The 15,163-nt window shown below is 38.6% G+C and overlaps 1 protein-coding gene across 1 annotated transcript in view; it reads left to right on the forward strand.

Annotated features, from left to right (window-relative positions):
* LOC124788747 (sodium channel protein Nach-like) overlaps positions 1–15,163 on the forward strand; it is a 102,683-nt gene that overhangs the window by 64,382 nt on the left and 23,138 nt on the right. Inside the window, exon 7 of the mRNA XM_047256029.1 lies at positions 6,964–7,126. Coding sequence (XP_047111985.1) covers positions 6,964–7,126 — 163 coding nt within the window. The remainder of the gene's footprint in view (positions 1–6,963; positions 7,127–15,163) is intronic.

Below are 15,163 nucleotides of genomic sequence, written 5' to 3' on the forward strand. Positions count from 1 at the left end.
TGGAGGTAGTGGTCAAAAGCTTGGAGTTTTATTCTGAATTGACACGGCATGTACACCGAGAGATTTTTATTCAAGAAATACATCGCGAAAGACTTTGTAGCTGTATTAAATTGTTTGATGATGCCTTCTATTTTTGGACCTAGTAAGGACTGCAGATCTTCAGTTTTTGATCGAAACACCTCGATTTTTATCTTTAAGAACGGTATACAGTCTTAGGGCTTTGCCTTATTTTTTCCACTTAATTACAATTTGCTTTAATACTTGTCAATAATGATTTTGTTGTTGGTAAATTGTTTGCAGTACCAAGGGCAATTCTTCCTTAGTTTTTGGTTCTAATAATAGAAGATCATTGATAAGCAAAGTCAGCCTTATTGCTATTAATTCCCTTGATGTTTTTGCAGTGCTTTGTCCATTTATTTTATTTCCAAACACGCTAATTTATTAGATTCGGAATATCATTAAACTTATTTGTCTGACACTAGTTTTAACAGAATTAAACAAACGACCACATATCAGCATTATAATATTCTAATATAGCTAATTTTGTACAGATACTTAACTAATTTTTTGGTAAACATAAGTAAATATTTCTTTTATTTCTTAATTCTTTTATGGTTTTATATTGGTTAACATTTTATTCTCACTGATTCTATATTATAAATTTTCCTGTATAATTACAAATGTTTTAAATCTAGATTGTATGCTTGAAATTTTACGATTTTTCCTGTATATCTTGATATCTCTTTTATATTATAAATTTGTCCATATAATTCAAACAATTTAAATCTAAATTTTTGCCTGAAATTTTACGATTTTTCCTGGAATTATTATGTGCATATTTTGACACTTGTCACCACTTAAAAATATTATAAATTTCAAAATTTATAGAAAAGGTGGAAAAATTAAAATAATGATTAAAAAATGATGAAAATAGTCGAACTTGCAGAGAACACATTCGAAAAATATGATGAAAAACGTCTACTTTTTTTATGTGCATTTTTTTAGTTTATTTGCTTATAAAATCTAACTGTTAGTTTGCTGTCTTTTGTCGATTACCATAGCAGTGATCTAGAAACCCCAAATACATTATACTCCCGTGTGGTGCAGCACATACAAAATGTTAATGTTTGTGTGTATTACCACTGCTGATTCTCCTGAAACAGGCCACTGAACTTGCCATCGAGTGCAGTACAGCACATGTGTAGACATCTGTCAGCGCTTGGCCAGTGGACAGGTATAGGCTGAGGCATTATTTTTTAGAACAAATAAAACCTACACAGTGGTAATGGCTTAAATATTAAAAGTTTCGTATTTATGATAATCTCCATGTGTTTTTGGGTAATGATCTTGAAAGTGTGTAGTTTGATGAGCTTGGAAAATAGTTGAAATCCTCATTGCTTACCTACATGAGACGAGTTTGGGTGGCATAGTGTGGCATGGGACATTACTGATAGTGAACGTTGCGATGCTTGCTGAAGAGACCATCCTGCAATTTTCTCTAAATAAAGATGCAATTATTCTTGTCATGGCCCAGCAGTTTAAACATGAAATATGAGAATAGCACTAGTACACTTAAGCTTAGAGCAGATCAGTTCTTTGAGTTTTAGACAGTAGGTAATTGGGGTGTAGGAAAACATATAAACTGTGATATCAGATGGGTGAGGGAATGTTTTTAACAAGTGACATCAAGGGAAAATTCAGTGACCATACTGTAACACCATTTTTGGCTTGTGAACTTAATTCAATGTGAACATAATTCAATATATAAAGGGAGATGAAAGTTTTATAGTCATGGGGGATTGGAATGCAGTTTTAGTTCAAGGAATAGAAACAAGATTACAGGAGAATATGGGCTTGACAGTAGGAATGAGAGAGGTGAAAGACTAATAGAGTTCAGCAATAAATTTCAGAGCGTAACAGAGAGTACTCTGTTCAAGAGTCACAAGAGTGGTGGATATACTTGGAAAAGACCCTGAGATATAAGAAGGCTTCAGCTAGATTTCATCATGGTCAGAGATTCCAAAATCAGGTGTTGGATTGCAGGGCTTATTCAGGAGCTTATATAAATTTTTGAAATCATGAAATTTTCGTTTTGAAATTTCTCCTAAGTTTTCTGAGTGTTGCAGATTCTATGGTTGTGTTGTTTTTGTCTCATAATGTTTTCATGTTGATTGTTGTATTATGGATTTCTTTTTTTACTCGTTCTCTAGTGAACCCAATGTTGACACTGGGTTTTCTCTCCTTTCTTCCCTTGTCAATACACTTTCTGCTTCTATAATTAGATTCTATATGTAATCCTAATCTGTTTCTGAATTTATGTTGTATTTTAACCCCTTGCCCAACAGCTGTCTTCCATTACTGTTTATTTGTTCGTCTGTAAGGTTAACTAATGTTGGTTAGAATTTGTCTGTGTGTTTTTGTTGGTTGAGTTTAATGTGTTGTAACTGGAGTTTTTTGAGATTACTAACCTTTCTTCTGTGGGCCTAAAGAGTATAAGACACAAAAGTAATGAGAATAGAAGACTTAAAAATAATTAGAATAAACAATAAAGAACACTTTCTATCCATGCAAGACTACACCACATACAAAAAACCAAAGCAGAAAGGAAAACTGTTGAATGATCAAGTATACATAAGAAACACCTTACTGTTTATATGAATAGATAAAAATTCAGTGAAATATCTACAGCTAGTGACAGAAGAATAATAGAGCTCCACAGCAACTAATGCAAAGAACGTGAAAATTGGGAAGAAATAAGTTCATAGCTTGAAAATTAGCTTATGTTTTGTAAGCGACCTCCATCGTGTGACCAAGATGCCAACTAAAAACTCGAATGGATGAAAGTAATCACTTACATATGTAAAAAATATGACATGAACTGCTTTAAAATCTATAAATTTCGCATATCAATAAAAAAAGATACCATTCTAGGATCCACTGAAGATGCCTTAAAGTAAAAGGCGAAATGCGTCTGGAACAAAGGACATACAGTGCAGCAAGAAAAAGTAATGTTTTTATGTACAAAGTGAATATTTATGTGATTGCTGCTGATGATGGCCATGCAAACAAACTTGTTTAAGAGAATCATCTGAAGGAATCAGTGTGGGAGGAAGTGGGACCATGAAGTAGTGAGGAATAATGATATGCATTTGAAGTTCTCTGAGGATGTGAATACTGCGACAAGGAATACTAGAGTAGGTAGTTCAGTTGATGAGGAATGGACATTTTTAAAAAGGACAATCACAGATGTTGGACAGACAAAAAAAGGCACAAGGAAGGTGACTCTGAAGAAACCAAGGGTAACAGATGATACACTTCAATTGATTGACAAAAATGTTCAGGGAATACTGGAATATAATAATATAAATCCATTAGAAATAGCTGCTGGGAAAATGAGACCCAATCGAAAATGGAATGATTGTTGGGAGGATGGACTCAGCATATAGAAAAGTCAAATCAGCCTTCAGTGAAATTAAAAGCAAGGGTAGTAATATTAAGAGTGCAATCGGAATTCCACTGGTAAGCATAGGAGAGAGAGTGGATAGCTGTAATGAGTGTGTTGAAGGCTTATGTGAGGGGGAGGACTTGTCTGATAACATTGTAGTCGATACAGATGGCATAGGGGGTCCAAATTAGAGGCAGAATTTGAAAGAGCTCTGGAAGAGTTGAGATTCAGTAAGTCAGAAGGGGTAGATAACATTCTATCGGAATTTCTAAAATCATTGGAGAAGTGGCAACCAAGCGACTACTCAAGTTGGTGTGTAAAATCTATGAGACTGGCGTTGTACCATCAGACTTTCGCAAAATATCATCCACACAATGTTGAAAATAGCGAGGGTACGTAAGTACGAAAACTATAGCATTATCTATTTAACAGTTCATGAATCCGAGCTACTGGGAAAAATAACATACAGGAGACTGGAAAAGAAAATTGAGGATCTGCTAAATGACTATCATTATGGCTTTAGGAAAGTTAAGGCAGCAGAGAGGCAATTCTCAGGTTGCACTTGATAATGGAAGCAAGACTGAAGAAAATCAAGACATGCTCATAGCATTCTTCGACCTAAAAATTCTTTCGAGAATTTAAAATTGTGCAATATGTCCTAAATTCTGAGAAAAATAGGAGTAAGCTATAAAGAAAGAAGGGTAATACGCAATTTGTACAAGAACCAAGACGGATGGGATAGCTATACGCATATGCATTGATGACGGTAATATCCCGTACACTGTGTTCAAAAGGGGAGTACATTGGTGGAGCTGTCAATTGTACTCAGGTGATTCATGTGAAGAGGTTTCCGACGTGGTTATGGTCGCACGACGGGAATTAACAGACTTTGAACGTGGAGTAGTAGTTGGGGCTAGATGCATGGGACATTCCAGTTCTGAAGCCGTTAGGGAATACAATACTCTGAGCTCCAAAGTGTCAAGAGCGTGCTGAGAATACCAAATTTCAACTCGGGCAACACAATGGCCGACGGCCTTCACTTAGTGACCGAGAGAAGTGAAGTTTGGGTAGAATGTCAGTACAAACAGACAAGCAGCACTGTGTGAAATAACCGCAGAAATCAATGTGAAATTTACGACGAATGTATCCGTTAGGGGAGTGCTGCGAAATTTGGTGTTAAATGACTATGTTAACAGATGATCGACATGAGTGCTTTTGCTAAAAGCACGACATCGCGTCCAGCGCCTCTGCTGGGCTCGTGAACATATGAGTTGGACCTTAGATGGCTGGAAAACAGTGACTTGGTCTGATGAGTCCCGATTTCAGTTGCTAAGAGCGCGTGGCAGTGTTAGAGTGTGGTGGAGACCTAACGAAGCCATGCACCGAAAATGTGAATGAGCCACTGTGAAAGCTGGTGATGACTCTAGAGTGGTATGGGCTATGTTTACATGGAATGGACTGGGTCCTCTGGTCTAACTGAACCGATCGATGACTGGAAGTGATTATGTTTGGCTACTTGAAAACATTTGAAGCCATTCATGGGATTCATGTTCCCGAACAATGGTGGAATTTTTGTAGATGACAATGCACCATGTCACTAGGCCATAATTGTTCCTGATTAGGTTGAAAACGCTCTAGACAATTCGAAATTGGAAATTTGTGGTAAGGTCTTATGGGACAAAACTGCTGAGGTCCCTAAGCCTACATACTACTCAATCTAACTTACACTATGGACAACACACACACCCATGCCCAAGGGAGGGCTTGAACCTCCGACGGGTGGAGCCGCACAGACCGTGACAAGGTGCCCTAGAACACGTGGCTACCCTGCCCGGCTGGACATTTCGAGTGAATTATTTGGTCACCCAGATCTCCTGACATGAACTCCATCGAACATTTATTAGACATAATCAAGAGGTAATTTTGTGCACAAAATCCTGCACCGGCACCACTTTTGCAATTATGGACGCTATAGAGGCAGTATGGTCGATATTTCTGCAGAAGGCTTTCAAATACTTATTGATTACATGCCACAACGAATGCTGCACTATACTAGGCAAAAGGAGGTCCGACGCGATATTAGGACTTACTCCATGACTTTTGTCATCTCAGTATGAATAATGACACATTGGGTAGGATCTTAACTTACAATACACGATGACACATTGGGTAGGATCTTAACTTACAATACACGAAATCAGACAGCCTTATTGGGGTTGTGATGTCATATCTCTATATCTACCATAATGCATTGCTATCTTAGATTCTGATGTCATAGGCCTGGTGAACTCTGTTAAACATGCAGGCTTGCACTATTTTCCCAGTTCAGCCATCTTGTATCCTACATAGAACAGGTAACCTGCCAACCATCCATACTGGCCTTTTATGCACAAGTCCACCAATAGGACTACTGTCCAGCTTTCTTTTTTTTTTGATTTTCCGCCATTCCACACTAGATTCTGACTGTGACATCAGAGGAGTGGGGAAAACGCTATATATCTTTTTCAAAAGTAGCTCCAAATTTAGATTCTCTTTCATTTTATATGTCTATTTTGAATTTCCTATCAAATTTTGAATTTCCTTTCATTTAATGCATAAAGCAGTAAGCCTGTGTCAGAGTGGCTGTGGGGGGAAATCTGGCGATGTTGCATGACATCTTAGGGAAAAGTGGGGAAGGGAAGAGAGAAATCCGGTGACAGTGTAGCCTAGTCTCACACTGGTGCAGCCCCACTAAGTAACATAATGTGATAGGCTATTTATTTTTAAATAATGCAGTACCAAAATGTCACAAATTGCAAAATCCGTTTATACACTTTGCCGTATCAGCTCGGAGTAATTGTTATTTTCTGTGTCTGTTCACAAACATATACTTCACAATGAAGCAGGTTGGATAATGATACTTTGTAAAGGTGTAGTGGGGCAGTAAATATTGATGTAGTAAATGTCATATGTGTATTGCATTATCTCTTCTAGGCAGTCAGAAGTAGCTGAGGAGAGACAAGGTAATTATGGTAACGCCAACAGCCTGAGGGGTATGAAGGTATCTCAGACATGTGACACAGCTTTTCCACTGGTTCTTTTAAATACAGGAGCTACCCCTAATTCAGTTGCCCACGCATGTTTTTTCCTTAATATAGCTGTGAACTGTGACGTATATGACTAAATTAAGGCCTTTTTTTCTTTGTAACAATTAAATATCTTTCTCGAATTCTTGGGCTCTCTGTGTTGGAAGTACAGGATTCAGAATTCTATGTTGGTATTCTGGTTAAAATTTATATGCTATACATAACCACACTCAATGAGTGTTAGGAAGGTTGCTTCGATATTCCTCAGCAATCTCATTTCCAGTGCTTTCAAATGTAATGACTTGTGTGTCTCTAAAACTCTCACTATCGACTCGACGACTTCCATTTCAAACCTCTCTTCATCACTGAGAAGTTTATTGCCAACTATTTCCTACACTTTTTATTAACACTGTAAGTTGCTTCTAATACAGCAATTTATTCATTTTCTTGCAGGTATTAGACAGATATGTGATGTCAGAGGTCTTGCTTGTCTTGCGCCATATGCTAAGAACCTGGAACATCTGACTGACAAAAATGGTAAACCAGTCAGCTGCAAATGTGTTAATCCTTGTGAGACAGTTCATTACACAGTTTCAAAAATAAGCGAATTAGCAATGTAAGTAATCAATTTCTTATGAATTCGTTCCTATTTTTGTTGTACCATTTTAATAACATTATTTGTAACTTACAGTCAATTTGTATTGGAATCAGGTGGGACATAAACTTGTATTTCAATATCACAGAATATCTGAGGAATGATGAAAAAATACATTCAGGTTTGTAGATTTGTTTGTCTTTCAGCAAGTAACACTTTCAAATAGATTCTACAGGGAAATGATTTAGGATATTTGCGAACGTTTGTGCAAGTTTTGGAACAATAATCCAATTTCAAGTTAACAGTAATTATGTGACATAAAAATTGTCAGGTAGAATAATTTTCAATGTTAAAATCGATTGTCATTGTCTTGAGTGTGTAAAATTTACAGTTCTTGCAAACTTTATTTCAAAGTGACAGAGAATATTTGAAACTAAAACACATGTCTAAGTGCATTCCTGTATGAGTATATGAACAGTTCAAGGTAGATTAAGGTATCTATCTTTTTGTTACTGCTGGTTATAATGTGTTCACAGATTCCTCAGCACACACGAATTTTCGATGTGATGTTAGTAACATAGCTGTACCACACCAAGCGCAATGCAAAGTATCATATAGGTACACCAGTCAAAGATGGCGGAATTAGCTTAATAGTCTTACGTAGAAGATCGCGAGGTATTCGGAAATTGGAGGGAAATACAAAAATTAGTGTGAAATTAAAAACTGCCCAGTTGGGCTAGAGCGTTTTCTCCCCACTCCGATGACACTGTAGAGCAATTGCATTAAGTATAAAATGGTGGAAAATTAAAAAATCTAAGATTGTGGACCTAGCCCAATCGTCCTAAGTATAAAATCTAAGATGGCGGACCTGGAGATATGAGCACAGCCCTATGACACCACAACCCAAAATGTAGATCCGAGATGGCGAATCTGAAGATATCAGTGAAGTTTTGAGACCACCTACGTCAATGTCATGAGCGTGGTTGCCACATCATTTAAATTGGAGATGGTAGACCAAGAGATATTAACACTTGCTGTAGAGTTGCCAGATTTCTTGCAGTCTAAGTTTAAAACTAATGATTGGCCCTCGGTTTTCCCTGGCATGATACTGGATTTATGGCACTTGTGTTAAGTTTAAAATGGTTGAAAACCAAATAGCCTAGTTTAAAATGACATTGAAACAATTTAATCCACCCCTCTGATGTCGCAGTTGACTGACATAGCTTACATGAATAAACAGTTCCCCCACTACTACCCTATATGCCAATGGTGAGAGCTCACTTGCCCTAAGTTTATACACTTATGGTAGGATAGGCTGGGGCAACTGTTCTCTACTTAAGCAAAATGCGGGTATTCCGTCCATGTCTAGCATATCTCGTAAAGATCACGTACAGTTTGAGTAATTTATTGGTGTAGTCAGGCTGCATGCAAGAGATTGTGTTTAATGACTGCTGCCAGTAAGAAACAAAGATACAGATGTTCTGTTGACTGGGATGCGGCTTTACTCCTGAATTTTTAAAGGAGAGAAAAGATTCTTCTTAGGGATTCTGCTTGGGGAGGTGCTGGATAGATGATTTGTATTGTTAACAGACACCATTAGAGCAATTTGGTGTTGTGAACCTGTTGTCCAAATTTTGGACAAGATTTAGTATTAACGTTACAACCAGTAGCAGGACAAGTGTTTCTGAACTATGAGAATAAAACACATATATGTCAAATGGCAATTTCTATGTATTATCCTTCAAACTTCATGATTCTGAGTTGTGCTGTCGGCGGTTTGTAGATTGAAAGAATCAGTGGAAAGTGAACTTGTGGGATGAACCTTCAATTCCGAATTACCCCTGTTTCAGGATATTCTTGCATTAACTTTAACATACGATACAACAGCTAAACTCCTTTAGCCACTGATAGTACCACTCTTGCACACTGTGTGGATTTCCTTCCATTTGTAAGCTTGTAAAGAGATTCCAAGAGTAACATGTACTAAGCTAAAGAAGTGATTTGTACTATGAGCTATTGTTACAGCTTGGTAGGAATTCACCTTCCGCCAACTGCATTCAGAGAGATTATGTAGAATAATAGTTATAATAGTTAGCATAATTGGTCACATTTAGTCTTGTTATCAAAGAGCAATAACTTCTATTAGAAATTAATCATAACTAAATCATCCTGTGCTTTCTTAGTTAATAAAATTTTAATAGTTAGTTCAACACTGCTTAGTTTTCTCTGAATTTTCTGCTCAGTGATTCTAAGAATGCTCGCTAAGTTCATGCAGGCTGCAGTGTTGTCACTGCTGTCGATGAAGCTGAGCCACCTCGCAACCTTCTTCATGCGTGCAGCTGGCCACGCCAAGACTGCCAGGTGCTGTCAGGCGATAAGTGTGGGAAGTGCATGGCCATCACACCTGAACACTGTCGAACTATACATGTTTTTCTTACACATTCATAATTTAGTGATTTCTCGTTTTGTATTTTTGGTTCACTTCTGTAACTGTCTACACTATATGTAGATCACATGCCAACGTTTAAAGGGAGAATTATATGGGGAACTTTCTTTTATTTTTTACTCATTTATTGATTTCAGCAGCCTCATCCTTCCTGATACCCAGTCCTGATTTAATTGTTCGCGTCAGACAGGAATTTGACTTTGTAGTTTCAAGTCAGGACTGCTCCCCTTCTTTCTTTCTATGTGTGAGTGCTTGGCTACGTTGGTAGTGCTTATTTCAAACCTAACTTGGAGGTCTGAGTTCACCAATAAGGACTAGTTTCTCCTACCTTTTTAAAAAGTATACTTTGCCACTGGCTGAGTCAAACACAGTGTGTAATACTGTGGAAAGTTCTATGTTTAAAATTTTTATAGGATAGATCTAGTGCAATGACCTCCCACCCTTTTTTACACCTTGTTGGTTGGTATAGCGCCTGGGACTACTCTGTAGTTCTTGGTGATTGGCCATCAGCTGCCCCCACCCTGAAGAAGTCACACTGGACATTGCCTACTGGCTGGAATACACAAGCGAGTGACTCAGGGGTGAGCTGCTTGGCGGACCAGCCTGCCTGTGTATGCATTCACAGCCCAATTGGTCAGCTGGCCTACACGCCAACAATATGTGTGACTTAACTGACTGTGTGTGGACACCATTGAGTACTGCATGCATTGAGGAAGTGTGGGCTGACAGGTAGCACTTGGGCATGCAGGTATGGCTTCTGGTTGAGCCAACACACCCAAATCCTGGAACTGATTACAAGACCATGGCCCACACACATGCGAGTGGGTCAGAGCTGACCTTCTCGAGTAGTGAATTGGCAGACTGGTCAGCCTGTGTTTACAGGCAGCTTTATGGTTGCCCCCCCCCCCCCCAACCTATCAGCAATGGTCAGGTGAACGACCAACATGTAGATGGTGGTAGACAGGAGAACCATACACTACACATAGCACCTCATCTCCTCTCACACCAAAGCAGAAGCACACTGGCTAACACCATCAGCAAGACAAGCTTATGGTGTCACAAAATCAATGGGAGTCCATGTGGGCTCACTCCCGAACCACCTTCTGACGTCAGTCAGAACAGTGAAAGCCAGAGCAGTTTCAAGGCAGATTGTATCATGCCAGTTCCTGCACAGCTGTAGGGACCAGGCATTCAAAAATGCAATTAGAATGTTGACAAACAGAGAACAGCGAGGGGCTCCCTGGTAGGCAGTGACAAAGAGAAAGACTTGATGCCCAGTCTACAAGATGTACACACATCAACAAACTCAAATATGCCATTTGTAGTTGCACCATGGACATAATTTACCTCAAGAAACTATGATGTACCATGAATAGGTACAAAAATGGCTCTGAGAACTATTATTTGTCTATTGTCATTTGTGTGTTATGAACAAGATGTATGGTTTCATGAATCCATGCACAACGAACATTGTCTACCTTCTGTCGACTGTGTACCGTAAACACACTCTGTCACATCACTGAATGGTATACGATGAACGTTATTTACATGCTTTCGATTGTGTGATGTTAACTTCTTGATGAACTGTAATATGTTCTGTGGGAGGAAGAGATGATGCCGCAGACACCATAACTGATTGTGCGTCAAATGAACATGAACTCTTCCATTAACAGGAGTCTGGCTGTTGCTGTAGTGAACTTAGGTGTAAACTGCGTTGAATTTCACGCCATATGAGAACTGACGAATAATAATTGTTAATAAGGTAGTGACATTGAGGTATCTGCTATCCATACGAAACTGTTGATTTGTGAATGTTGCCAAAGGGAACTGATTACGAGGCTGATGAACGAGAGTCTAGAGTGGCTCTCCTTCAGTGTCTGGGGACTGGACGGATGATAATTTGTCTTTTGAAGAGCTCTGGCAATGAAGTTTGACCCCACGACTGCCATCCAAGTCATTATGTGGTAGGGATAGTCCAGTCATGTCAGTACAATTCTTCGTACACCTTTCCTGTGACTAACTATAAACAGTGAAGTGCCTTGATTAGACATTCGCCTTCTGCCGCTGTAGAAAGTTGAGAAGTGTGTACTTAAAACTTCCTGGCAGATTAAAACTGTGGGCCCGACCGAGACTCGAACTCAGGACCTTTGCCTTTTGCGGGCAAATGCTCGGTCGGGCCCACAGTTTTAATCTGCCAGGAAGTTTCATATCAGCGCACACTCCGCTGCAGAGTGAAAATCTCATTCTGGAAACATCCCCCAGGCTGTGGCTAAGCGATGTCTCCGCAATATCCTTTCTTTCAGGAGTGCTAGTTCTGCAAGGTTCGCAGGAGAGCTTCTGTAAAGTTTGGAAGGTAGGAGACGAGGTACTGGCAGAAGTAAAGCTGTGAGTACCGGGCGTGAGTCGTGCTTCGGTAGCTCAGTTGGTAGAGCGTTTGCCCGCGAAAGGCAAAGGTCCCGAGTTCGAGTCTCGGTCGGGCCCACAGTTTTAATCAGCCAGGAAGTTTCATATCAGCGCACACTCCGCTGCAGAGTGAAAATCTCATTCTGGAAGTGTGTACTTGCTTATTAATCATCATAAATGGTCAGCATTCATTGTTCTGTTTTCTGTTTTTGAAATTGTTTGTTTTTCTGTTTAATTTTTGTGTCTTTTGTTAGTAAGTTCATGATGAACTTTTAAGTTACTTAGACTTTTTGTTCCTTAGTAATTCTTAATGTGTTTGCATCAAGCTGTGACCAAAATCTAATCCTGTTTTTGCTTCATGTCCTTATTTTTGTATACAGAGGACCTATTTTCCTTCAATTGCGTTTCTTTGTTGTTTGGGTTTAGGATTTAGTTTGTGTTACTTTCTCTTCCTTCGACAACCTCTCCATATGCACTTCAGTTGAAGGCATTGATTATAGCCACCTGTATTTACCAATGCATTCCTTCAGTGAAAGTACAGTGAAATACTGTGAAAGTGTAACTGAAAATGAGGTAGTGAAATTAAATCTTTATATGAGTAACAGGTACAAAATACCTTGTACTCTAAACAAAAAAATGAAGAGTATTATGGACAAGCTAAAGAAAGCAGAATACCATCTAATATCAACAAATAAGATAGTAATTTAGTTTTTAACAGAAAGGTAGAATTACAAAGTAGTTAGAAAGCACATTTTTTCAACATTCATTGTGCAATTATTATTATTATTATTATTATTCATAGTCCGCAGCTCGTGGTCGTGCGGTAGCATTCTTGCTTCCCATGCCCAGGTTCCCGGGTTTGATTCCTGGTGGGGTCAGGGATTTTCTCTGCCTTGTGATGACTGGGTGTTGTGTGGTGTCCTTAGGTTAGTTAGGTTTAAGTAGTTCTAAGTTATAGGGGACTGATGACCATAAATGTTAAGTCCCATAGTGCTCAGAGCCATTTGAACCATTGTTATTCATATGGCTTGGATGGTCATTTTACATTCATATTTAAAGGCTTCATATTTCGCATGGTTAAATGTCCCATAAAAATATAATCAAACAAATACACAAAAAAATCATAACTATATATCTAAACAGTCCAGTCACATAAATGTGGCCACCATCGTTTATGTCTGACGTCAATGTGCAATAACCACTCGCAGACAGCAGATGGTAGCACTAGCAATGGAGGGTATATAAAGCATGGTCAGGAGGGGGTGGGAGGTGGGAGGAGTGGAGGGACGTGGAAGACAGTGCAGCCGTTGTAGTACTCTGGAAAAGAAGCGATTATCTCACTTCCAAATGGCCATGATTATTGGCTTTCGGGCCAAGGATGGGGGCATTTCCGAAATGGCAGTTTGTAAACTCTTTGCGGTGCCACTGTGGTTAACTCATTAATGTGCAAGGTATGTTTCATCATAAATGACTCATTTGTTTATATTTTAAACTATTACCAGAAGATGGAACAATTTAGATTGTTTATAGCTGTTTTTGTGTACAGTCAATGGACGCTACTTCATAACAACGATTGTTTTCGGTGATACAAAAATACCATTATAGTGCAGAAATCCATTTTCTTTTTCCTCTGAATTGCCAAAATAATGTATAACAGGTATGGTTTTAGTGGTTACTCAGAATAACAATTGAACACTAGGTTGCTTCTGGTTGTGAAATCCTTATCTATGCTTATGTGATGTAATAATACATCTTTGTATGATTACAATGTGAAACTATCACTTCCTTTATACCTAATTGAATTTCATTCCTTTTTCTACTTTCAGAGTACAATAACGCATGCAATGGACTGCAGAAGTCATTTTGCCAATTCTTATATAGTGTACTTCATCGATAGGTAAGATAAAAGCTATTGTACCCAGACGATGCAGCAGAGATTCTAAATATACTTAGTATCTCAGTGCTGAACATAATACCTGCAGAGAAATAGAACGAGCAGATGAACTGGATTTAATCCTTCTTCCACCATATGACTGAAATGGTTCCGATTCTAATGGTGCTTCTAGTGATTATGAAAGACGCATTAGTTTTAGTGACATTGGTAAAGGAGTTCTTTTGCCCCACTAGAAGTACAAGCTATATCAGGATAGAAACAGAAACGATGTAATTTTGCAGTCAGTGATAGAAAGCAATAATGTAGATAACAATACACAAGAACTATCAAAGAAATCTAAAACAATACCAAGAAATTGGGTATCAAAAGAATTTAATGCTATGAGTGTTGGCAGTCAAGTACATTTCACAGATAATATATCAGAGCCTAGTCTTGTGGCTGAATTGAAGCAGTCTCATAATGTTTGTAGTTAATTATGATCCTCTTTTGAAAAAGCTCAACACCATACTTCTGCAACTTATTCGGCCACTAGGACGTTCTTTCCCTTTACATGAAGCTATGGAGCCCTGCTATAGACCTAACAGGATCGAACAATTCATAAGCGGAAAAACTGTTCGTTATGCGAACGAGTTATGGCTCCTTATGATATCTAAGGGCTATGTTGTGAAGTTCAGTCTATACACTGGTGCTGCTGATAAAGAAGAAAGTAAAACATTGGGAATTTCTGTTACAGATAAATTCTGTTTAGGTTTTCTTCCTACTCGTTCTGTTGTCTTTGTTGACAGCTATTTCAATTCTCTGCACCTCTTGGAATCACTAACCAAGAATGAATTACACTACACTGGCAGTATTCAAGGAGATAGGGTTGAGAAAGCACCATTGAAAGACTTGAAAAAGGAAACTCGTTTTTCTTATCATGTTTTCCAATATGAGCACTATAGCCTGCTAAGGTGGCTTGGCAACAGCCAAGTGACATTAGGAACGAACCAGCAGATTGACGTTTGCCTTACCAAGGGGACCTGCAAGAGATGGAGAAAGAATGAAAGCATGTAACTATGGCTCAACAATCTTAGTACATCTCTACGGTAAAAGGATGGGAGGAGTAAATCTTTTCGACAAACTGATAAGTCTGTATAGAACCAGGGTCACTTCAAGAAAAGCTACTGCCCTCTTGTTAAATTCTGCCTGGGCAGCAGCCTAATCAAAGTGTGAATGTTGTATAGAAAGGTGAAGAACAGAGGTTCACTGGAGTTCCAATGAAGTATTGTACTATCTCTGCTGAGGTCGCAGGAAATAGATAAACCTCAAGAGCCCA

This window comes from Schistocerca piceifrons, chromosome 3 (genome assembly GCF_021461385.2).
Source record: "Schistocerca piceifrons isolate TAMUIC-IGC-003096 chromosome 3, iqSchPice1.1, whole genome shotgun sequence".
In the NCBI taxonomy this organism is placed as follows: domain Eukaryota; kingdom Metazoa; phylum Arthropoda; class Insecta; order Orthoptera; family Acrididae; genus Schistocerca; species Schistocerca piceifrons.